At 41.4% G+C, this 26796-nt stretch overlaps 1 protein-coding gene and 1 long non-coding RNA gene across 5 annotated transcripts in view; both read right to left on the reverse strand.

Moving 5' to 3' along the window:
* Window positions 1–2395, reverse strand: part of LOC109319463 — a 19821-nt gene extending 17426 nt beyond the window's left edge. The window contains exon 1 of the long non-coding RNA XR_002103511.1: window positions 2338–2395. This is a non-coding gene — a long non-coding RNA (uncharacterized LOC109319463). The remainder of the gene's footprint in view (window positions 1–2337) is intronic.
* The window catches only part of NCOA2 (nuclear receptor coactivator 2), a 267032-nt gene that overhangs the window by 90989 nt on the left and 149247 nt on the right, over window positions 1–26796 (reverse strand). For all 4 annotated transcript variants that reach the window (XM_019549043.1, XM_019549019.1, XM_019549026.1 and 1 more), the window contains one exon: window positions 21710–21882. In XM_019549043.1, the coding sequence (XP_019404588.1) occupies window positions 21710–21882 (173 nt within the window). The remainder of the gene's footprint in view (window positions 1–21709; window positions 21883–26796) is intronic.

Consider the following 26796-nt stretch of genomic DNA (forward strand, 5'->3'; position numbering starts at 1 on the left):
AGAACCTGATGGTGTTTAACACTGAAAAATGCAAGGTTCTCCACCTTGGGAAGAAAAACCTGCAGCGTCCTTATAGGCTCAGCAGTGTTATGATGGCTAGCAGGCTAGCACTACAGAAGAAAGAGACTTGTGTTCATCGACCACAAGATGAACATGAGCCCGCAATGCAATGCTGCCGCTAGTAAAGTGACCAAAATGCTGGCTTGCATCCATAGATGCTCCTCAAGCAAATCCCGGGACATCATTCTCCCCTTGTACTTACCCTTGGTGAGGCCACAGCTGGAGTACTGCGTCCAGTTTTGGGCTCCACAATTCAAAAAGGATGTGGAAAAGCTTCAGAAAGTCCAGAGAAGAGCCACACGCATGATCAGAGGTCAGGAAAACAGACCTTATGACGACAGGCTGAGAGCCATAGGGCTCTTTAGCCTGGAAACGCGTAGGCTCAGGGGTGACCTGATGGCCACCTATAAGTTTATCTGGGGTGACCACCAGTGTCTGGGGGAATGTTTGTTCACCAGAGCGCCCCAAGGGATGATGAAGTTGAACGATCATAAACTACTACAAGACCGTTTCAGGCTGGACATAAGGAAGACTTTCTTTACTGTCCGAGCCCCCAAGATGTGGAACAGTCTGCCAGCGGAGGCGGTTCAAGTACCTACACTGAACACCTTCAGGAGCAAATTGGATCCCAGCTGACTTCCTGTCCTTTGGGCAGGGGGCTAGACTCGATGATCTTCCGAGGTCCCTTCCAGCCCTAATGTCTATGAAATCTATGAAATTTGGACTCCAGTTTGCCTTAAAATGAGCCCTAATCAAAAGTCCTTTAAGATGCAATGGACCCACAAATTTTCATTGCTGAAAAATATGACATAGCAGGATGTTTCCTTTCTACCCCCTCTTTTAAAAGGAAATACGGCATTTTGGGGAAGTAAAGAGCCAGCATTCAGGTTGTAATCAAAAGCATAAAAGTCACATGAAAAAAGCCATGGTAGATGAATGTATTTTGATGGAGGCATCATCACTACTACGAAGAAACAAATTTGCTATTCAGTAAACTAATCCCCACCAAAATAACCTGGTTTAAATTAATGACAAGACTTGTTTTAATTAGAAGCTTATGTAACATGCTACCAAGATTTACATGCTGAACGTATTAACTATTTGCACTGGGGATTTGGGCACCATAAAGTTAGTTTTCCTTACATTTCATACTTTTCAAGACTAACAAAGGCTAGTAACATGGAAACTAAACCTCTTTTTCTGTACATTTGATTCACACAATCTAAAACATTAAAACATTTTTATAGCACTAAATACACTTTTATAGTAATATTAATTTTTGGCACAATACACCATAGAAGCTCTCTGGGTTTCAGGTTCATGGCGACTTGGTACTTGTGGAAGTAGCACGAAGGCAACACACTTCCTCAGCAATTAAAGGCAACCCCCCCATGAGGTTTGCTACATTTGCATGTATCACTGACTCCATTCTAAACAGTAGAGACGACTGAAAAGCAGGAAGAGAAATCTCTCTCTCCTGTACAAGACACTTAACTTGCCTTTTATGGATGAAGACGAATAAAAAGGACAGTGAATATTCTGTGAAGACTAGATGTTAAAAACAACAAAACACCTTCATTATAGCATTCAATCAAATTACAGAACAAATGCTTTAGATATACCCAAACAGCATGGTAAATATAGTAAAGCAACCTGAACCCTCTAGCATCCTAAAAGGTACAGCAGCACTGAAGCACTATAATTTTAAAATTAAGCTCCTTGGATCAGGCTTTCAGCTCCATCCACACAGCATAAATGGCACAAACAATAGCAGAAAAGGCAAAAAAAGGAGAGAGTAGATTTCTGTCCTTCAAATATCTTACATTCATGCTCTACTAGTCTTGCATGATTGTCTCTGTTTGATATTTAACAATTATGAAAGGAAAAAGAGAGCAAAATGGGGAAAGATCAAAGAAAAGCAAAAAACAAGAAGGATGCAGTACAAATAATTGAGTTTTCCCGGAATAACATGCCAATAATTGCTATTCTGACTTAAAAAAGACCACCATCTCCAAGAATATAGGTTAATTCTGTTTCTCTTCAAGTTTAATGCATGCCACACTTCTGATCTTAAGCTGTATACTGAGTTGCTAATAAAGGGGTGGGTATATGTCAGTGACGAAACTTAAAATAGCTGAAAAGCCATGTTTTCCATCTCAAATGTATTGACTGGTCAGCTTAACTGATAACATGATGTTCCTGAAGCATTCCAGTGATGTTTATTCTTGATCTATGGTAATTTAATTTATACACTGTGCAAGTGACACAGTATACAACCTAGTACCGTGGTTTTCGACCTGTGGTCTGTTGACCCTGGGGGTCCACAGGTTATGTCCAACAGGTCCGTTAAAGATTACTATGAACAAACAAAGTATGTGAATACCCACACTTATAATTTAAAGGGGTCTGCACCTCCATTTGTCATTTTTCAGGCAAATGAAAAGGTTGAAACTACTGACCTAGTGCGAATCTCTTTACATGTGCTTTGTTTCTGTACCCACTTTCTTAAGCAAAAACCACAAATCAAACAGATCTTCCACTACATTAGATAACAAGACAAGGTAACAATGTAATTTATATTAGGAAAAAATGATTAGTGTCATGGGGTGGGGTCCCTAGGGATGGCCATGATGCCCCTAGGGCCCTGTGACCTTGCTAGCTTCTCCCCAAGGATGCCTTCTATTCTCTCCTGCCACATCTTGATCGTTAAGAAAATAGATGGTGGATAGAGAGGCTGCCCTCAAGGTGCTGCTCAAGGGACACCCCAATCCTTATAGACTAGATGCATGACTCCAAAACTGCCCCTTTATCATGCCCCATACCTTGCATATGGTATTCAAAAGTTGTCCCTCTGAGGCCTTGATATAGTTCAGCCTCCCTTTGTCACTGGGCTCTCTGCAGCCCCATGTCTACACCCTCACTGGCACTGGGCTCTCCACAGCCCCTCTGTCACCCCCACTTCACCCCCTAGCACTGTGCCTGCTGGTGCTGGGGTCTCCACACTGTAGTGTGCCCCAATGAGGCCACCTCCTCCCCAGTAGACTCAGCTCAGTCTACCAGTTTAAATAACAACATAAAACACCAACCCCTATGCTATAATGTAATACATGTAGTGCAGAGTGCACTCTGTCCCTTTAAAAGAGGCACAAACATTAAGTACGTTGTAGCCTGGTGAGCTCTGGGAGCCCCATTAGTCCTCCAAGTAGTATATCAGGTGGCCACAGCATCTCTGGGCAGTCCTTTTCTGCAGGCTCCTTCCCCTGGCTGCTGCCAGAGAATTAACCTCTGCTGGCTTCAGCCCTGGGGTTTATGTGTGCCCAGGGCCCTGCCTCTTTCCAGTCAGCTGACCGGGTGCAGGTGTAGGCTAATTCTCTCGTTAGCCTGCTGCCACAGTAACCTGCACCTGTGAGGTTTCTGCCTGGCTCCTAGGGCCCTCTCTCTAGGCAGATTCTGCCCTTAAAAAAGACGACACCTTAGTGCCCTGTGACAATTAGTTATTCTGAAATAGTAAGCTAGATTACAGTTAGACCCAAGCAAGCAAAAAAAGCTGCTCAGTGATCCACTAAAGCCTAGCTCACGCTCAGATTCTGTACTGCTTTAACTATATTTGTTAAAGGTAGGATTTTTTAAATGGAATACTAATACCAGAACAAGCCCTGCTATGGACACAATGGTCCAGAAGCACTAGAATAAAGGTGCCCTCTACAATCCTTCCCATGTAGGAACTAACCATATTGGTATAAGCACATTTAACACCAGTGTAACCACATCCACATGAGATGGGCTGTATCACTTTAAATCTACTACATAGATAGCATAATATCTATAGTTAAGTTGGTACAATTTGTGTGCATGTAGATAAGGCCTAAGCCATCTAGTCTCCAATAAAATGTGCAATGCCTATAAAATTTCACTGAGCTTGCTGCCTAATGACTATAAAACGTTCAGTTCATCAGAGCTAAAACAAACACTGACTTTCTGCATTACCTAAATGTAGTTTAGCTTGTTCAGTGAATCAGTAGTTCTCTGGAGGCAAGTAAGTGGGAAAGTCACCCTCACTGGATATTTAGCCAAAGAGCTTTACAACACACCGTGGAAGATCAAAGCTATTTTCAATACTCCATACTCAGCTGTAGGTAGAGAAGCAGCAAGGCAAATAGTTTTTCTTCAAGTCTACTTGCATATAAACTATTTTGCTTCACGACACAAATTCCTTTGACATACTGACTTCAGTCTTAAAACTTTACCAGCATTAAAATACAGAGCATACATGAAATGGCAACCATGCAGAAAACTTCTTCTAAAAAATTAATTTCTTTCTCCTAACCAGAAATGAATAAGGACCGTGTTATCAATTTTGTGAGAGAAAACTCGCACACAAGCTACTGAATTTAAGTATAGAACTATTTGCATAAAAATATATGTCAGTGTATTAAGCCTGTCATTTGGTAAAGTACTTTTTACATGTGCCAAATTAAGTTCATGGAGCCTTACTAACTTCACAGGGCTACTCATATGTTAAAAGTTAGACACATACTTAAGTGCTTTTCTGAAGACGCATCATAACATTAAGAGTAGAGGCCAAAACCACCACTCGTATCTTTACAACTGTGGTGTTCTTCCAGTACAGAAGAAAGTAAATGTATTCCAGTTGGGAGCTGTTCCTGGATTACAAAATAACATTTCTATTAGGGAAAAACCTTTTAATGGAATCAAAATTGAATCTAGAAAAAAAGTCTCTCTCTCATCTTTTTACCATTTAAAAGGCAGGGGTTTTCTTTGGGGAAGAAGGGTGATTTTTTTAAAGCATGCACAGATTCAACAATCCTTGTTCCACATCCCCACCAAGTACTTGTTTGTCATGTACTCTTTTATCATTCATACAGTGATTCATACAACTCAGGGTCTGACTTGTAAAGCTATTCTGAAAATGAGATCTGACGGTTTAATATAGATATTAACCATTAGATCGATAACCACCATCTTGATATCCATACAATACATTACTACATATTTAATATGCTGAGCACAAATCCTCTTATGTTAACTATGCACTAGTAGAAGAGCAGCAAAAGCTGGTGACATCTGGAAGTTGCAAGACAAAGATGGCATGTAAAGGTGTATTTAGAGGTAATTTAGTATGCAAGTAAAAATAAAAAAAAATTTAACAACATACCAGTCAAGGGAAGACAAGCAAATTCTGAAAAGGCTCTAGAAAACAAAAGGGCATGCAGTTTACAAGGAACCAAACTATAAAACATGAACTTGTGATGGAAAGGGGTCTTGATGGGAATGGAGAAAAATCCACTCATCTTTCAATTCAGGACAAATCTGATCCTGCCAGGTTCCCACTGGCATAGTTGCAGGGCCATTATGCCAAGCTTGGGAAACTCAAAGGAATGGGGGGGATGGGATTCTCCTGGACCTCTGGGGAGGAAGGCAAAGGCAGGACTATATAAAGGTAAAGAGATGGTTCAATGATAATGTTAGAAAGAACATCTTGAATGTTCAACTACTGACAGAGATTCACCAAAAAAAGCATTTTTCTCAGTAAACGGACTTAGCTTGAGAATCCAGGCTTCTGAGACTGGTGCAAATGATTAAAAAGAGCATTCAAGTAAGAAATGGTGGGTATTGGAGAGACTCGTGTAATCTTCTGAGTTTAACACGCAGGATGAGGAAGATCAGGTAAATGAGGATACAGCAATGGAGAAAGGATCATCAGCACGTACAAAGATGTAAGAAAGGAAAAAAATTCTAATATTGATGAGAGTGGGTAGGTGATACAGCTAAGGCCAGAACTGCGCACCTAATCCAGCTAGGAAACTTGATGAGATCTGTGGCAGATAACTGAAATATTTGTATACTGATGAAAAGAACCTACACAGAAAAATGGGGGAACTAACATATATAGTGTCAGACATGACAGATACATTAAAAGGATTACAGAAACACAGAGGAATAACAATCACGACAGAACACAGCTATGAAGAACATTTGCTATTAAAAAAATTAAGGTAAATGAAGGAAGTGATGTACATTAATTATGTAATGGACTATAAAGGAATAAGGGATAGCTGCAATAACGTAGAAGACATTTGGATCAGGCTGATTTTGCAACAGGATGGTAAACGAAGTCCTAATGGGGTAGTTTTGCGAGTCTGCTGTAGAATAACAGTTCTAGGTAGGAGTGGAGATCTTTGTAATATGATTGAAAAAAATAATACTATTAGGAATTGTGTCACTGTGGGAGACTGTCCTTATATAGGCTAACAACCATTACTAATATTGGCAGGGCCCAGCTATTTCTGGCCGTGGAACAGCTAATTCCTCCACCAGAACCAGTAAGAAGTAAAGTTATTTTAGACTCAGTTGAATAAGAAGTCATTATATAAATGCTGTAGAAAATAACCTTCAACCAAGTGTTCAGAAGTTGATTCTATTTAAATTAAGTGGAAAAAGTAAACAAAAACAGGTCTGTTAAGATTTCAATTTCAAAAGGACAAACTGAGAAACTAAAGCAACTGGCTGGTGACATCAACCATACTAAAGTAGTCAGTCCAGTGCTGGATGGATAAGGTTTAGGATTTCTTTAAGTCAAAGGTGAAAAACCTACTTAGAAAACATATCTCAAACAATGATGGGGGAAAAAAACCCTTGCAGGAAAGTGCTTCATACAGCAACTACTTCCAAAAAAGGATATTAAGACATTCTATTTAAAAAAAAAAACCTGGGTAAAATAACTGATCAGAAAAAAAATCCTATTTTTTTTTATGGATGAGAAAGCATAGGAACAAAGTGAGGAAAACAAAAATCAAACTGAGTTACCATATATCATGGTGTATAAGTCAAGTTTTGAAGACAAAATTTTAACTCTTAAAATTAAGGGTGCACTGATTGAGATTTTGGGGGCCGATACCGATAGCCTATTTTTAAGGAGGCATATCAGCTGATACTGATCTGATTTCTGATGCAGCTGGTAAGTCTGTTGTGGTGGATGGGGAGAGAAGAGGTAAGGGGCATGGGAGGGTACGGATCAAGGCCCCTGTGGTGAGGGAGGGAGTGGGGCTGGGGCAGGGTGCCAGATGGAGCAGCAACTTGTCCAGGGAGCATAGGGTGTGTGTGGGGGGGTGGCTCCCACTGCTGTGCACACCCCCAGAGAGCATGGGGGCATGCGACCCTAGGTCTGCATGGGGCAGGGGCACAGAGAGCTGCAGCTGCAGGCTGGGGCCATGCCAGGCTCTTCCCAGTGCGTGGGAGAAGGTTGAGCCAGGGCTGTGCTCAGGGTGGGAAATGGCAGCACTGGGATTGCAGTTATGGGGAGGAGGGGCTGCAGCACCCCAAATTTCATTGTAGACCCCCCAGAACACCCTTCCAGTGCTGCCACTGCCCACCCCAAGCAAAGCCTCCGTGTGCCAAGAGCACAACCCTAAGCATGGCCCCACAGCCCTAAGCACAGCCCCCACACGCCGGGAAGAGCCCAGTGCAGCCCTGGTCCCAATCCGCAGCTGCAGTCTCCCTGCCCCCACCCACACAGACCCAAGGGCACACGTCTGCACATGCCCTCCTGGGATGCGTGCAGGGGTGGGAGGCACCCCACTGCAGCCCCCACATGATCTGTGGCTTTGTCTCATGGCATGCCCCAACTCCTGCCCCACTCCTTCCCTCACCACAGGGGGTATTGATCTACCCTGCCACACCTCTTCCCTCCCCCCCATTCCCTTCCACCACAACAGAATTACCAGCTGCACACAGTTCTCCATGCTGCCAGGCTGTGCTCCTCCCTGCCTACATGCTGTGCTGCAGCTGCATGTATGCAGGGGCATTTAATCAGCCAAATTATCAGCCACATCAGGCTGATTACTGATATGATAATTTTTCTTTAAATTGGTGCCGATCCGACAACAAATTTAAGTAGAGGTGCCCAGATGCATCAAATTCAACCTCAATTTATACATCATGCTCCGCTGTGGTGTGCAAGATGCTGGAAGCCCGGGCAAGCTTGTGGGAGAGACAGCATGCTGGCAGGCTCCCAGGAAGTTGGATTAGTCTTGTGGGAGCTCGGGCAGAACATGGCCTGCTGGTAGTCCTCCTGGCTGGCCTCAGCAGGTGCTGCCACTGTGGAGGGAAGGACAGCCCCCCTCCCCAATTCAGGGGCTGTCTGGCCTGCTGGCAGTTCACTTCCTGGCTGTGTGCTGCTTGTGTCTTCAGCAGGCTCCTGTGGCCAGCAGGACACCCGATGACACCCTGCACTGCCCCTGGGGTAGGCCAGTCCCTTCCTGGGTGGTACCAGGCATGTTGCTGGTTGCAGGAGCCTGAAGACACAAGCAGTAAGGGGCCAGATCCTGCTTTTGGTGGAGCCTCCCCACCTGCCTCATGGCTGGAGAGTGAGCTGCTGGTAGGCTGGGCAGCCCTGTCCTTCCCTCCACAGGGCTGGCCATGCAGGCTGTGTGCTGCCCGGGCTCCCAGTCCAAGTTCCCGAGAGCCTGCCAGCACAAAGCCTCTCCCACGAGCCCACCTGGGCTTCTGGAGCCTTGCACACAGAAAATTTACAAAAATCCTTTTTTTTTTTTTTTTTTTTTAAACAGAAATATGCATTTAACTTATACAAAGTGTCTACCTCTACACCATAAAATACAGTAATTTTACACCAGAACTGAAAAAAAAAATAACCAAACAATTTAAAAGAGGCAGAAAAGAAATGAGGCCACTATGTAGGGAGGACAGATTTGGGATTGAGATCATCAAGGTATAGCCCAAAAACAAAATGAATACTTTGCTTTAGTTTTTAAAAAGGAGAACAGCAATGACTGTAACAAAAAACTCAGGATGGCTGACAGGAATGAGTATGTGGAAATCAAAAGCAACACAACTGCAATGAAAGCAAAACTCAAGGAGTCCAATATGCTCAAATCAGAGAGAGTAAACAATCTCCACTCCAGGACAACGAAAGACATGACATCTAAACTTGCAAGTCTGGCAGCAAGGCATTTTAATAAGGTATTGGGGATGGTACTGTTTCAACAAAAATTAGCATACTGAGTTAAAATGAAGCAAAAAAGAACCAGGCAACCACATGTCTGCTAGAATGAGTTCACGAAAGGCTTTGAACACATATTTAAAGAAAAATATTTAAAATACAGACATAAATAGAAATGGGATAAAAATGTAACATGGGTTAACCCAATGTACACCACAGCAGGCTAACACAATATCTGTTTTTTTGATAACTGGCTCACAAGGAGAATGTGAGATTTTATCTATCTGTATTTAAGTCCAAGAGTATTTGAAGAATAATGGGACTAGCTAAAACTTGTAAGAACGATAAGTAACTGGCTAAAGGGAAGATGGTAATGATTAGCGCCGAAAGAAGAATTATCAAGCTAGGAGGGAGATTTCCAGTTGAGTTCTTTGAGAACTTAACTTGGGACCGATTTCATTTACCATATTATTTCCTTTAATAGATATGACACAAAATATGGTCTGTTTATGAATTATGTTGATGACACAAAGAAATCATACAAAATCTACAAAGTGTAAGCCAGGGATAGGCAAAATACGGCCCACAGGCTGGATTCAGTCCACCAGTTGATTGTATCCAGCCTGTGGTCAGGCAGCCACCAACTCATGGGAACTGGTCCATGCGACTCTGGCCACCATGTGGTGCCAGGGGGGCAGGCACAACTGCTTCTACCCAGAGCTGATACGGTGGTGTCAGCTGCAGAGCTGGGTGGATGCCCCAATTCCCACCTGGAACTTGCTGGGCATGTCCACAGCTTAGGCTGGCTCCCAGCGAGGGCTGCTTCCACCATGCTGGATGGGTGGTGGTGTAAGCTGTCAACATGACTTGCAGATTCCTGGTCAGGGCGGAGGATCAGGGCACGCTACAGCTCTGGGCTGGGGGGGAAGGGAGAGAAGGAGAGAAAGAGAGAGAGTGAGCGACCGGATTGGGGCATCTTACAGCTCTGTGGGGGAGAGAAAGAGTAAGGAAGGATTGGGGCATACTGTTGCTCTGGGAAGGGAGGAAGGGGGAGAGACAGAGAAGGAGGGAGGGAGGGAGGGATAGAGAGGTCTGGGTCCGTTCCTCTGCCGTGGCGGCGCCACCTCCTGGTTGGTACCCACCCACTAGCAGCCTGCCTGGGAGGTCCTGAAACGTGCTGCCACCACGGACGGAAGGACCAGGCTCCTCTGCAGCTCAGGGGCTGCACAACTCAGCAGCAGCTCATGTGGGCAGGCTGCGCTGAGGGGGAAAAAAAGAAGATTAGCAAGGAGCATGATCTTTTTTTATTTCTCTCCCACAGAGCCTGCCTTCATTTCCCATGGCCCAAGCAGCCCCAGAGCTGCGAGGGGCCCTGTTGCTTCACTCCGTGGCAGCAGCAGCCCACCGGGGATTGCAGGGTGTTAGTGGGCAGGTGCTGCCTGAAGGGTGCAGCCAATATGGTGGAAAGGTCTAGGGTCCTCCACAGCTCATGGCCCAGCAGCAGTTGGCCCCTGGCCATGGGAGAGGTGGGCAGGATCTGCCAAAAAGCGGGCCCATTGCCACTTTTTTTCCTTTTCCTCAGCGGTGGGCCTGGTGCTTCCCTCAGCGGTGGTGGTGCCCCCCAGGCAGGGTGCTAGTGGGAGGGTGCTGCCCCAGGTTGTAGGAAGCACCTGGCCTGATCCAACGGTGCACAGGGCGCTGGAAGCCTGGGTGTGCTCAGGGAAGCTCAGTGTGGTGGGCTTCCAACACCCTGTACACCATCATCACCACGTTCCCACTACCTGCGACTGCTGGGAAACGGGCTGGCTTGCCCTGCAGCAGTTTGGAAAAGTGGCAGGAGGGTGGCTGGGTGTGCTGGTGGCCTACCAGAAGACTTCAGAGATGACGCATGGGGTGCTGGAAGCCTACCAAGCCTGAGTTTCCTGAGCTAGCCTGGGCTTCCAGCACCCCGTGCACCACCCCCATCACCTTCTCTGGATGTATTGCTGCAATTTGTTACACAGCAAGCTAAAATACATTGGATACATTTTATTTTGCTACATAATAAAATCATTTAAAGTGAAACATGCCACTGCACATGTACAGCCTGACAAAATTAAAACACAATACAGTGCCACATGTGTAAACAGTAACAGCATTAAAATGCTAAAAAAAGGCAATTAAATTGTTTAGCAAGCCAATTCTGTCATGTGTATAAGCGGCTTTTGAAGCTAAGAGAGCCTGTCCTGGTAAGTCTAGCAAAATGAAGGCTAAGACATATAGGACAACTCTAAAAATATCAGAGAGTTAAATGCTTAGGAAGAGAGAAGAGCTACAGCAGAATGATGGCACAAGAACATATACATATAAACTACTCAAACGCATTTAGGTTGGGAACTAGACATCTTTCTAGATGTCTAGTAACAATAGTGGGTACTAAATGTTCTAAAGAGCTTGAAGATAGAGCTTAGTATCTTTTTTAAAGGAATTATGTGACATGGGTGCCTACAACAGCAGGGGATGCGGTGATCTAAGACACCCCTTTCAGTCTCACGCTTCTATAAGAAAACAAGTGCTGCAGCGCTGACATCCTGCACCTTTGTGGGCTACAAAGTTATTCCGGTTAGTTTTACAAATATGCTCTGAAAGACGTATTGTTTAAATCATAGCATTATTCCATATCCATTGATAAAGGTTTCAAAATGTAATCTTACACAGTGTAAATTAAGCGAGCATTAAATGTCAGCCGTGGGCTATGACACGGTCTATATAGTTTTTTTCTTCAGAAATACTGCTCTGAGAAAATTCAAAAGGAGTGAGGTAAAGCACACAGACTATGGGGGGGGGGAGGAGTGGTTAAATATTACAGGAAGGAATTAATTACCATTGTTTTGGAAGTCACCTGTAGCAAGCAGCAGGCAAGCCTGACTTGCTTCAGGTTGTCCTATCTTCCACAATGCTCTAAAGCCAGTGGCTTGCTTATACAAATAGAGTTTGCTTCCCACAGAAAAGGACATTTGTTATATGGATCACAAATGGGACCCTTCAATATTATTTCTTTCAGATGCATACAGATATCACCTGGACAAGGGAGAAGAGATTGATGTCATATAACTTGACTTCAAAAAAGCCTTCGATCTGGTATCTCATGATCACCTCTTGGCGAAACTGGCCAATTGTGGCCTTGGGTCCACCACGATCCGCTGGCTGGGAAATTGGCTCCGTGGTTGGACCCAGAGGGTTGTAATTGATGGCAGTAACTCATCATGGTGTCCTGCGACCAGTGGGGTCCCTCAAGGTTCTGTCCTTGACCCATATTGTTCAACATCTTCATTAATGTTGTGGACACTGGAGTCAGGAGTGGACTGGCCAAGTTCGCCGATGACACCAAACTTTGGGGCAAAGCATCCACACCAGAAGATAGATGGGTGATCCAGACTGACCAGGCTCAGCAAATGGGCAGATGAGAACCTGATGGTGTTTAACACTGAAAAACGCAAGGTTCTCCTCCTTGGGAGGCAAAACCTTCAGCACCCTTATCAGCTCAGCAGTGCTATGCTGGTTAGCACTATAGATGAAAGCGACTTGGGGGTCATCATTGACCACAAGATGAATATGAGCCCGCAATGCTGGCTAGTAAAGGGACCAAAATGCTGGCTTGCATTCATAGATGCTTCTCAAGCAAATCCCAGGACATCATTCTCCCCTTGTACTTTGCCTTGGTGAGGCCGCAGCTGGAGTACTGCATCCAGTTTTGGGCTCCACAATTCAAAAAGGATGTGGAAAAGTTGAGAGAGTCCAGAGAAGAGCTATGCGCATGATCAGAGGTCAGGAAAACAGACCTTACGATGACAGGCTGAGAGCCATGGGGCTCTTTAGCCTGGAAAAGCATGGGTTCAGGGGTGACCTGATGGCCACCTATAAGTTTATCAGGAGTGACCACCAGTATCTGGGGGACCGTTTGTTCACCAGAGCGCCCCAAGGGATGATGAGGTCAAACAGTTATAAACTACTGCAAAACCGTTTCAGGCTGGACATAAGGAAGAAATTCTTCACCATCCGAGCCCCCACGATCTGGAACAGTCTGCCACTGGAGGTGGTTCAAGCACCTACATTGAACACCTTCAAGAGTAAATTGGATGCTTATCCTGACTTCCTGCCCTTCAGGTGGGGGGGCTGGAATAGCTCTTCTGAGGTCCCTACCAGCCCTAATGTCTATGAAATCTATGAAAGATATGTGACTGGGCTTGCATAGAGTTGAGGTATTAGCTTGACAGCTCTCTGTGACGAGCTTATTGTGTGAACCCCAATAACCCCAGTATTTTCTCTCTCTCCCACTGGCAGGGATGACTTAGACAGCTCAGCCTCTCGCACACTTCCTAGTCCATGTTCCAGTTTCCAGTGTTCCTCATGAATCTTTTAAGTTAAAAGCAGTGATGCCATGCTTATTGTTGAAGTCAGTGCCCCCTTTTGTTTCTCCTTATTTTCTTTTTTGCTTCTACTGTGGGTTTGAAAGTTTGGCATTGCAACTAGCAATCTGGATTTTGGAAGCATTATTCATGGACTATATATCCAAGTAGCCATGGAGCATCCAGAGTTTTCCAAAGGACAAAATTCAAAAAGCAAGGTATGACCACACAGAGACTCGCATATGGTCTCTCTTATGTGAGCCAGTAGCAATATGCTGCTTGGGTACCATCATCCTTATTTTGGGAGAAGTACTTAGTTCTTGGAGATGTATGTTGAATGAATTATTTGAGTAAATCAGAACAGACTGCACCAAGATGCATTCCTTGAAGTCTACATTTTATGGGAGCTCTTTTGAGTGAAGGGTTGTTAATATTCAGATGACAGGGAAACATCCTGCTTCAGGATGGTTCCAGACAGTTTCCTGTAAATGCCACACCCCACTCAAGTATCAGCTCAGTCTAGATACAACAACATGAAACGACATGTCAAGATGTTTCTTGACAACATAGTTAGATAACATACTCAGTTAGGGTTAAATCAGTCGTCGGTGGAATAGATTTTACGACCTTGCTGGTTGGAACACAGAGTTTAAAGATTAAACATAAAACTAATTATTATATTGATACATATGTCTAGACTTTCAGAACAAGGGTTACTTGTTTTCCTAGCGCAGAAATTTATGGAGGCTTGTTTAGGCTTTAGTATAAGAAGAGTTCATTTGGGTCTTGGTCAGTATTACGTAGGTACTAAAGAGAGGGTTTCTAGCAATAGTTCAGAACTCCATTTATCTACTACCAGCATATGATATCTTTAGGTATTAGGTAATTTTTCAAAAGTGCTTTAATAATTTAGAACACTTGAGACCTAGCGCCTTAAGCCACTTATAAAAAAGTTAGAATTGGATTCTAAAACCACTTAGTTACTGTTTAACTGAATATCAGCATTGAGTAATAATCCCACAGAATTATAGTACTTTGGTCACTTTGTATGTAATGTAGTATCTGCCTTCAGAAAAAGGCCAGATTTTCAAATGAGGCATGCAGTTAATTTTCTTGTGCAATTACCAATGTGCCCACTTTTCTGGAAGATGCATAGCAAACACTCACCTAATTTATACTGTGTAAGAGCATATTTTAAAACCTTGATCAATAGATAAAGAATAATGCTATGATATAAACAATACATTTTTCCGAGCATATTTGTACAACATAACTGGAAATATTTTATCCTAGTTTTTGCATAGAATTGTTTTCATATCTTTGTAAGAAATACAGGATCAAAGAACTACTCCACACACTTGCAAGGTACCTACTTTAGGATTCATCCAAATACATCTTATTTGATCACCATGCTAAAATCATATCGTACAATTTTTTAATCACATCTGGACATCCCTAATTCTTTATGCAAGCACTATAAGATAATACAAACAAAAGTTCTCAAGGGAAAAGAAGTTCTTAAAGAAGCTTTATTTTCTTCCAAGTATTAAAAATACTGCACCCTATCAGTACCATCTTCCAGGCTAGAATTACATACAGCAGTTGTATCCTTCCAGAATCTTTCATTGCTCCAGATACAGTCCATGTAACACTACATTTAAAAAGGCTTTAAAGTATAGTTATTTGCAGAAAAGTGACTATAAAAATGGCTTTTGCCATTCCATGTTCACTGTATATCAATTCCCATATCAAATAGGTCAGACTAAGAGAAAAATAATACTTCAGCTACTCACTCTGCAAACTCAACCTGGGAATTGAAAATAAAGCCATATTTTCTGTTTTGTGTCTCATCACATATAATAAAGGGCTTTGCTTGTCAAATTTTGCCCTGAATGGCAGTTGTACAACCACTGCTTTCAATAGTTTAAATGACTGCCCTGTAATTGGAATTTAAGAAATAATTCTGTTTATAATGCACAATAAGGAATAGAATCCAATTTTCTGTCTCTCAGCTTTATTGGTTTTGCAGAGTAAAAAGTAGTAAAAATTTACTTAAATCAGTAAAGTAATTAAATCTGAGTCCAAAAATATACAGGAGCCAGATCTGTTGGGCAAAAGCACGTTTTTTTCCATTTGACTATTGTCCGACTAGAACTACACTTAAAGATTGTTATTAAAGTTCAAGCTTATGGGGATTCAGCAAGGTAACATCAATCCCCTGCCACCTCCAACTGGAGGGAAAAGAAGCTCCTTTTAACCACAATCTTAGGTCTTGTTTACATAGATATGGTACCATTTTAACCAAATCGGTTCAGAAGTAGGTACACTTAAGACAACAGGACCCCATGGTATATACGTAGTTATACCAGAACAAAGGTGCTTACTGTGGTATGGCTAAAGGGGATCAAGCTATACCGAGATAAACATCTTTATACCAATGAGTCTACACTTTATATCAATAGAAAAAAATACCCCTTTAACTTAACTAGTTCAATCTATACAAAAAAAAGTATGTAGATCAGGTCTAAAAGTGCAGGAGCTATTAGAAAGACTAGAAGCTAGTAAAAACTTACTAAATTTAAATAATTATAGTACCTAGAGCTCAGAATCCCCACTGTAATCTGTTAAAGACATTGCCAAAATGCAAGGCATTTATAGCACTATTAAAATCATCTTTAGTATGATGTTGATCTTCAGTATGTTTGCCTTAATTAGCTACTGCTTTCTGCAGTATTAGGCAGAGATATGTTTGTAGTGAACTGTTAAAATGATACGTATGTTTAATCTATGCAACTCATTTTCTAACAGAACATTCCCTACAAATCAGTAGTCAGTGTAAGCAAGAAACTGACTTTAAAAAAAAGCTTTGAACTAACAAAAATTAAAATAAAAATCCTTTCAACTGAGGTAACAACCATCAAAATTTACTTGCCATGCAGAAACCTTCAAATTGGCACTGTAGTATTAACTGGCTTTAAAAAAAGTGAACTTTTCCAAAGCTTTAACCACTATTTTTGGATCCTGAGATGTAGTTAATGTCCACCTTGAACGTCTCAATGTTTTACAATACCTCTGAGAAAGAATTAAAAAGTCTACTGAGTCCCAAATATGACTTATGTAAGGGTTCTAATGGCCATCAGATACAGTGTAATCGTTTGAAGACCCACACAGAACAAAATCAAGTTTATCTAGGAAAATTGATTTAATGCTCATCTTTTATTGCCCAAGGGCTGCAGATCATCGCCACTTGTTGTAGCAAATGTTATAAATACTTTAACCCTGCCTCCAGAAATATCTTGTCACTTGTTTATTCCACAAGACCTTTACAAGCTTTGCAAACTAAGTACAGACGGGTCTTCTGTAGAGTTCCTGCTATTATCTCAGGTTGACTGATTTAAATACAACCCAGTGTGGTAAATGATTCAGTATATTTCTAGAGTAACATGGGAATCTCTGCCTCCAGCATGACACTTGTAAAAAAGAGACTCTAGATATTGACACTGAATACTCCTGAACTGACACTGTATTAGCTGTGGAGAAGTTAAGATTTCAACAGATCAAGCCAAATTTTCAAATCAGCCCCTACATCTGTACAATGTGTGCAAACACAAAGTAATGTATGTTTGCATATGCAAAAACAGTGTTAGATGCACAATCACCTATTTATGTTCTCAAAGGTACATTTGTTGATTTTTAAATCAACCTTCTGATGAATATGTATACAGGGGTGGAGGTTGTAGCCATGTTGTTTTAAGGACATAAGCAGAGGTTATGTGGGTGAATCTGATATCTCTTCTTAGACCAACAATAGTAGGGGAAAATTTTTTTAGCAAGCTTTCGAGTTTAAAAATCGTTTGTCAGGCTGAGAGGAAGTCTCTGCAGTTGCTGTGTGCTCTTCCTGGATAGAATGAATAGCAAGTAAGCCAGAGGCTGGGCTGCTCTGTATGCAAGACAGGCAGTCAGTGAAGATGTAAACTGAGGAGTTAGTGCATGAGAGACAGGCTGGGTGGGGAGGGAGAAAGGGGATGACTGTAGCAGGTAAATAGTGGAGAGGTACCTGGGGAGTCAGATGTCAGGCAGGTTATAATATGTCATAAACCTATATGTTTATATTTAGTCCATGATTTTTTGTATCCAGGAGGTTGATGAAGTGAAGTTCTCAGAGTCTGTGAGAAGTGTTTTGTAAGTTCCCTTTGAGGATTAGAACTGAGAGATTGGAGAGAGAGTGGTTTTCTTGTGAGAAATGTGCCCCCCCCAGATAACTGGCTATTCTTGTCTTTGATAGATTTCCAGTGTGCATTCATTCTGGTGCACAGTTGTTGTTTGGTCTCTCCTACGTATTTTGCATCAGGGCATTTGGTGCATTGGATGAGATGCATTACATTTCTGAAGGTGAAACTGTAAGATGCAGGGATGCTAATGGCTCTGTTGTGGGGTGTAGTAATTGTGCAGGTGGTAGAGATATTTGTTGGCAGGTTCCGAATGTCTTGTCATGGCATGGTCTGGATCCATTTGGTGTATTCTGGGTTGTAGGAAGTTTGCTTCTGGTGATGAGGTTAGTGAGGTTCAGTGCTCGTTTGAAGGCTAGGATGGGTGGTACTGGGAAGATCTCTTTAAGAATAGGGTCTCCTTCTAGCGTGGGTTGCAACTGTCTGAGGATTTTCCATATGGGTTTGAGGGAGGGGTGATATATCATAACCAGTGGCATGCGATTTGTGGGTGGTTTTCTTGTGTAGTGCTGCAGTTCTTCATGTGGTATACAGGTGGCTCTTTCAAACATGTGAGCTCTCTCTCTCTCTCTCTGGAGGAGTGTCCTTGTTGGGTGAAAGCCTTTTTAAGACTGGTGAGGTGGCAATCCTGGGTGTTCTCCTCCATGCAAGTTTGGTGGTATCTGAGGGATTGGCTGTATATCACAGCTTTCTTGGAGCGTTTAGGGTGATTGCTGGTTCTTTGCAGATATGTACATTCGTCTGTGGGTTTCTTGTATAACATGGTCTGTATTTTAGGATTGATTCAATGAAACCTAATATTTCCTCAGTTAAGGTTCCATGGTTGGAAATTATAGGTCTGTCAGGGTTCCCTTGTTTGTGGATTTTAGGGAGCATGTAAAAAGTCCCTGGGTTAGTTAGTGGGAAGATCAAGGTCTGTAATTTTTCTTGTAGTTGTGGTGGAAAGGATTTGATGGTATTTTTGAGTTTTGTGGTGAAAAGGGGAGTAGGGTCTTCTTGTAGTTCTTTGTAGTAGGTGGTAGCAGAGAGTTATCTGTTGGCTTCCTTTACTTAGTCTTCATGGCTTCGGATGGCTATGGCTCCTCCTTTATCTGCTGGTTTTACTACTATTTGGTGGTTAGACCTTAGAGATTCTATGGCCCTTCTCTCTGGCAGAGAGAGCTTGTTACGGTAGTGTGTGTTGTTGATTATTTCATTGTTCATTCTTTCCATGAAGCAGTCACTGTAGCGGTCAAGGTTACAGTTTCATCCAATGTACCGTGTTCACCGACAGGATACATTTGTTCATGCGTCTTGCCTCTCCCTTAGCATTCAGCTATACTATATATTCATATTCAAGTGGCTTTAAACAGCCACTGCTGGATGCTCCTGAGCCAAGAGAACGCAATGTTTGTTTGAATGGAAAACGAGCGAGTGAGCCACTAAGTGAGAGCAGAGAGACAATGAGGGAGATAAGTAACCAGTGAAAAAGAAGCATAAAGAAGGGAAGTGCCTGAAAAGTACTGAGGGAGGAAAAACAAATGGTGAAAAATGTGCCAGAGCCTGGTTAAAAGGGACACTCAGCTGTGATGAGGTATAGTTGTTCCATTAGCAAAAGAAAAGAATGGAATTACTGGATTAACTTTTTGTTACTGTAATATTCAAAACACTAAGTAGGAAAGCTATTAGTGTGCGCTGAGCTATATAAAGAGTAACATCTTGGAGTTGCTTTTTCATAAGAAAAAATAGCTTCTTACAAATCAAACATAACTATTTTACTGTCAGCAATCTGTCAATCAGGCTTTTTACATCAAGTAGCTTTATGAGACAAGCTGGGACACAAACAAAAATAGTTTCACTTTTTTTTGTCCATATTAACAGCCCTTCTAGCTTAGTTTGTCACTCAACTCACATTTATTTAATGGTTTGATTTTCTTTATGTTTTATATTAAAAAAAAAAGCACTATTAGGTTTCCTCCCCTCCCCCCTTTAAAAAGAAAAAAAAAAAGATGACCAGGACTTTCTGCCCATGATATCCATAACTTGAAGTGAATTACCTGGAAAATTAACTGAACAAAAAGTTTTCCATTATTTCTGATTTAACTTTTCGAACTAACAAGCAAAAATAAGTTTTCAAACTAGCCACCAGTAGCTACTTCTGCAATATCAGGGAATGGTCAGAAGCAGTAAGTGGTGGGAAACCGGTTTTCCCATACCACCTTATAATATGACCACCAACCAAACCCAGAGCATTTTTAGAGATTCCTTGTTAATTCTGAGGATTCATGAACTATAATTCAGGCCTCCCAGCTCATAAAATTGGATTAAAATTATGAGGATTAAACAAAAAAGATATATTGAGTTAATCTTTATTTCAGTTTTAAACCTAGTTTCTGTGGTGGGCACTCAGGTGGTATTTTGAAGCTTTCCTCCAGAAACTTAAATTCCTCTATATAGATGACTTCAGGACACAGGGCTATTAGAAAAATCACCTAAAATTATGATTATGAGAGTTATGATACAATTAAAAGAGTTAGCTAAACTGTCATAGTGGATGATTAGATCCCTTTGCTCCTGTACAGCAACAGGCAAAAAAAAAAGCTTAAAAACAGAATTTTGCTGCACCAGGAAATAAAGATAATAATCAAACCAAAGTCAGAGAAAGCTCAGTGGAACTTGTGTCATGTAACAGCCTACATCCCAAATTACAACTGCAGAAGTTAGATTCTATTTCATCTGCAGGGCACCAAAATGGATTCAGGATTAGACTTTTAGGTGCCTATTTCATACAGTGCAAATCTCTGAAAAAATGTTAATGCACCTCCTTCTGTAACATACCCATCATCTTAGCTGTAAGACAGTCACAAAAATAGTAAGGATGAGAAGGACCAATTCATATTTTATGCTGTCTTTTTTTCAGGAACTGGAGGAGGGTGGTACCGAATTGCATTTATGTGCCTAAGTTTACTTAGGAGTTTAATAAATGGAGTGGGATCTAACCCAAATCCTCAGAAGCCAGACCAACATGATATTTTCATGTTCTTATAAATTCCAATTTTCAACATCTTGAATTGGTGCATCAAAACTACATATTTTCCTAGCTATCTGTTAAAAACAAAAAAGGACCAAACTGATTCAGTGCACACTCTTCTTAAGTAAAGCACTCTGGAATCCACAGCAGCAGAGTACTTCATCTGCACACATCTGCAGAGATGCATATACTTGGCTTGATATGAAGGCACTGCCTTTCCAAAGAAAGGTAAAAGAGTACATTCTAAAATAGAAAATATGACTGATATGGATGAAAGGGAACAAAACCTAAAAGTTATTCTAAAAGCAGGTCATAATTTCCTCTTAACCCTCAAGGAAAGCAATATGCACATACTTCACAAGTAGGAATTGACCTCAAGTTTATGCTTGTCCAGATTTACTGATGCCACAACAAAAACCTTCATTTTAAAAGAAAAAAATATAAAAAGCAAAGAAATACAGAACTGAGCTCCTAAACAAAGGACAGGAAGAAATCTGTAATGTTTTCTGGACTAGTATTTACAACAGAATTCCAACTAGAGATTAGGGTACTCTCAAATCTATCGCAATTCAGGATAGAAGATCATAATGTAGGGAATATATACAGTTCAGTCCACAACGCCTGTTCATGTGAACAAAACAGAACAATAACCAGAACAGAACAAACTTTCATACTGCACACTTAAGCATTACTCCTGACTTTCAATTAACTTATGCTATGTATATATATTTGTTTCATCTACACTATACCTTAAAATTTAGTAATAAAAAAATATGATTGACTTTAAACCCATTAAATGAAGACTTACATGAGATTGATTCACTCTCCACTTTCTCCATGCTGTTTATGGATTTAACAAAAAGCCTATTTATAAACTACTCAAAATGATCTAAATACCCTTTCCTAAAATAATACACTTCACTAAGGATTTAAATAACCATAAATATCTTGGAATAAATCAGAAGACAACACTGCACTTGACAAAAACCCCAAAATAGACACAACATTAAAATATTCAAAGGCATTTAACTAGTGCTCTTACCTTGTTCTTTTATCTGACGAATTTGCTTCACAGTTTCTTTTAAGATTGCACATTTGTCAGGTTTAAAGTTAAAGTTGTCAATATCATTAAAATTTGCAAAAATCAGCTCTGCAAGTTCTTCTATGTATTTATTCTCCTGCTCACGGTTACGTTTCTCAGTGCTTCTTTTAGGGCTGAAAGCAGAATTAAAATGTGCTATTTTTAATAATAGTTCAATTGTTGTGTGTTAAGTCTATTTGAAGGTGATATTACAATCTTTAATCAAGGCATAACATAAAATTTCAAGAAACAAAACCAATGCCCTTTCCTCAACAAAATAGTTTCTCAAAACTCTACATAGAAACAAGGTAGTTCGCTCAAAATGGGAACTTTAAAAAGGACACTTATCACTTGTTATTCCCCCTCCCCATAAATGAGAATTTAGTCAGTAAATAAATCTGCAGGTGGGAGGTTGAAATTTCATATAAAAGTAGATTTAAACAAGCACTGCATATTTTCCTCTGTGTTGAAAATCCAAACAAAACAAAACAATAGAACATGGATGGTGAAAGCCCTAGACAGTAGATTTGAATGGCTGAAGGCTCCTTTATTACAGTTAGTACCAGAGTAAGAATTTCCTCTTAAGTTTTCTTGTTTTTATCCAGGTAACATCATGAATTCCCCTCATGAGTCTGTCCTAAATCAAATATATTAGATGCGTAAAATGGGTCCATGGCTCATATTTTCTGAATGGAATAGCTGAGTATTGTCTTCCTTCTGCTCTGGCAATTTAGTTGCCCACTGCCTAACAAGTTTAGACAGTATGCGTGCACGTCATATTTTTCCTGCAAGTTACCCACCCAGCAATAAGGGTGGTTCCTTTATTGGACATGGTTTGTACCTGAGGATCAAGCTATGCGTACATATGACTCATTCTCAAGATCAGAAAAGTAATGTTTCTGGATCCCCAAACCCCACCAGAGGGTATAAAGATAAAGGATCATCCTTCATTCTGTTTGCCAATTCAGAATTTCAGCAAAGAAAGACTAGCGATTGAATGCCAGTTGTAGGATCCATATAAACAAAAATACTATTTTTAATTCTTCAGATATATGCACATGCGATTCCCCCAAATGACTGGGAGGCAGGCCCACATCTGGAAGATGTAACTTTAATCTAGATACTCCTAGAGCAACACAAGCATAGCAAAAATGTTGTAACCTTAACCCTGTTTTATTAAGCATTAAAGTTCTGCCTATTAAGCTAACTTCCATCCCTGTGGAAGCAAGCAGACATAGCAGTTGCGCTGTAACAGCAGATGTACATTCCTGAGCCGGTGCTCCCTCGCTCCTTTTAAAATTGTTGCAAATTATTCTGCTTACAGCTTTAATGTTTGGTAGGAGGAATATGCCAGCAATGTGGTAGCAATTTGGAATACACTGGTTAGTTCATTTACATATTCTCTAGAAGGAATTGATTTGTCCTTTATCAACGCTATTTAATCAATAGAAAGGTGGAGTCTAAAGGACTGTCCTATCTGAAGAAATATACAAAGACACAGCAGTGTAGAGTTTTTCTTCCTCTGGCGAAGAATAGGGCTTTGGTAAAAAAACCAAACAAATAAATCTGATTTAAATAAAAAGTCTAAAACTGTTTTTGGAATAAATTCAGGATGAGGTCTCAATGAAAACTAGAAGAAGAAAAGGCAGCCATGACTTCTGGGAATGCATTGACCTATGTGGCTCAAGCAAAGCCCACTAAGAAAGCTGTACTGAGAGTAAGATGGTGAAGAGACTGGGTTCAAAGGGAGTTTTCATGAAACCTATGGAAGCCAAAGAGATTTGGAGAAACAGAGGCTCCCTAGTTTAAGGAAGGAGGGTCAGAGCATACTGAACAACTGGATTGAATGGTGGCACGTGGAGAGTCTTTCAGGACAGACCTTGAGAGAATTACCGAAGAAATGAAGTGGTTTTGAGTTATATGGTGAGGGCAGACAGCAAATCTTCCACTTTAAGAAGGTTTTCCTTCTGGAAGGCTTCCAACTTTGGAACAGGATTTCTCACAGTCCTAGTAAGCACTCTCTAATAATAGTTTTTAGCTACTAAAATCCAGGTTAAGTTTCGTGATTTTGTATTCAGATACAGAATTTATCCCTAGTTTTGTGATATTATGTCAGTAAGTGTCAATAGTCAAGTTGATATTTGGCATACAATCACATAGCCAGAACCTGTCAGGGAATAATTATCTGATCAGGATCAGTACAGCTGTCCTATTTGATTTTTCCTATCATTTTGGGTATCAAAGGGACTGGACAAATGCATAAGAGGGACAGCTGGGCTGTACTGTGTCTGTTCCAGAGGAGAGGGCTGGCCCCAGCCCTCTGCTCCTTAGCTGGAGGAGTGAGGGCTGGCTGACAAGTGGGTGGAGCAGGGCAAACCCAGCTGAGGATGCAGATCAGTCTATTGGAGGGTGGGACTGCCTCCGCTCCCTCCCCCCCCCCCCCAAGCAAATCCCAGCTGGCATCTGGGGCCAGAGAGGAGTGTTAAAACCCACTTTCCCTGCTCAAACTTACTGCTGGCTGTGACTGTGGACTAAAAATCCCAGACACCTGGAAGCAGGAAGAAGTGATGAGTAACCCTGCAGAGTCCTGCTGCTGTAATTCTGGACTGCAAATCCCAGAGACCTTGAGGGCATTAGGAAATAGAAATGAACACACATCCAGAAAGCCATGCTCTAGTGCCTGCCCTCCCCCCTGACTTCTGGCCTGAGCCACTGCAAGCATGTGGCTGCATTTCCTGAATCAAAGGTAAATGCCTGTTCAATTCTGTGTCAATTTAATCTGTGCTGTTTAAACTAATCTACAAAGACTGAATCAATTCAGCCTTGGGCTTTTTGACTGTCTGTACCTAGCCAATCTGACTGCAGCCTGACAAAGGTGGTGACTGGACACTTCCCTATTGATTTACATAATATATTACACATATTATCTGTGAAGATCTACGAAATGGAATTCATGAAAGCTAGGAGGATCGTCTCAAATTTTAGGAATTTTATATGAAGACTCACCTCCTTCTGGAATCCATATATTGAAAACAGATCCAAGGGAATAGCCTAGCCTATTCCTGATGCAACTAATATGTACCTTTTAAAGTAAAAATGGGGGGAAGTTTACTATTTCTGACAATTCTATGCATTCTTCCACTGAGTTAATGAAGGCAGGATACAAGATGAAAGCATGTACAATCGTGTATTTAATGTTTTGTAGGTTGTTACACAGACTTCAGCCATTCCTCTAATGGATGCAGATGGATGTCTCACAATTACAATACAGGGCCTCAATGTAAAGGCAGATGTGTATCGTGGTTGATAGATTTTGACGATGGACTCAAATTGAATGGATAAGAGTTGACTCATTCTGGAAAATATGCCTTTGATGATCTGATGAATTCTCTTGTCTTTGATGGCTGAAGTAATGATTTGTTGACATATATCTTTGAACACCTAAGGCAGGAGTTTAGGGCTATGGTGAATTCCCAATAGGAAAAACTTCTGTTTGATAGATATGGATTGATACGAGTGCCTTTTCCTTTCTTAACCGTGTAGCCACCACCACTTGACATTTTGTGACTCTTTCTGATGCTGTGAAAAGCTCAACTGTACCTTGGATTGATAAAAATCGGGTCATACAATGAATTGGAGATACTTCCTGTGTGCTAGATGGATTGCATATAATTCTTACATGTCAAGAGCTATGAACCACATTTCACTGTGGCTATCAACTGTAGAAAATGGTTAAAAATCTTCCAAGAAAATCTGTTTTTCTTCCTTGGAAAATAATCAGTAGGTTAACAGATTCTCTACTGGGTCTAAGGCTGATATCAGAAGGCTGACTTCTCAAAGCTGAGAGACTAATAGTATCAAAGTGGGCCTAACATTTCTGAGCAGTACTAGGGCCTGCATAATTGATAAACATGTCAGTGTCTTCAAATGTAAGATATTCTATGATATTTTGTACATCTTGGGATACTTAGCACCTGAAGCCATGAAGCCCTTCTCATCTCTCTCATAATAAAACAACTATAACACACTATAACAGTGATTCTCTACCAGGGTGCTCTGACAAACACCTAAACAGGATTCACAAGATAAACCCAGAGATTTCAAATAGGAATTCATAGCGTCAAAAACATTTTGACCTGTTGTGGTCCTTCCAAGTTCTTTGCAACAAAACTCTTCTATTACTTTTCCATAGTCAAGAAACGAGTGAAAGCTGAGAGCTAGTATTTCCTGAGGTTGAGAACCACTGCTTTGTTAGGAGGATGAGGCCATCACAAGAAAGGCAATACTTGAAGCCTGATGACTTTGAATATGCCTTTGACTTTGATGGCTTTGAACCAGGAGGTGGATGAGGCCTTTGTCAACTAACTGATAGAAGCTTCCAAATCACAGGACCCAGTTCTCATGGGGGGGGATTTTAATTAGGACATCTACTGAGAGGGAAATATAGCAATGCACAAGCAGTTCAGCAAATTCTCGGGATGTGTTGGTGATAAAATTTTTTGATATATGTGGTAGAGAGACCTACCAGGTAGGAAGCTCTTCCCAACTTTCTACTTATAAACTGGGAAGAACTGAGAATGTGAAGGTGGAAGGTAACTTAGGTGACAATGATACCTAGTCAGATGGTGGCAATATAGAGAAGGATCTAGGTGGCTTGGTATATCACAGACTTAATGCGAGTCTGCAGTGTGATGCAACCACACAAAAGGCAAATATGGTTTTGGGCAGCATCCACAGATACAGCTACATTAGGTGCAACACACGGGAGGTAACAGTGCCTCTCCACTCAGCATAAGTTAGGCTTCATGTAGAGTATTATGTGCAGTTTTTGGCTCCACATTTTAAAAAGGATGTCGAAAAGTCAGAGAGGGTCCAGAGGTGGGCAACAAGAATGATAAAGGATTTATCATAGGGGATGGGCTCCACCTTTCCCCTAAAGGTAAGCGTGTGTTCTCTTCCAGGTTGGTGAACCTCCTTCGGCGGGCTTTAAACTAGGCTCGTCGGGGGAGGGGGAAGATGAGGGTGGAGGAGACAATGAACTACCAGGC

Source organism: Crocodylus porosus, unplaced genomic scaffold (assembly GCF_001723895.1).
Source record: "Crocodylus porosus isolate Cpor-Errol unplaced genomic scaffold, CroPor_comp1, whole genome shotgun sequence".
In the NCBI taxonomy this organism is placed as follows: domain Eukaryota; kingdom Metazoa; phylum Chordata; order Crocodylia; family Crocodylidae; genus Crocodylus; species Crocodylus porosus.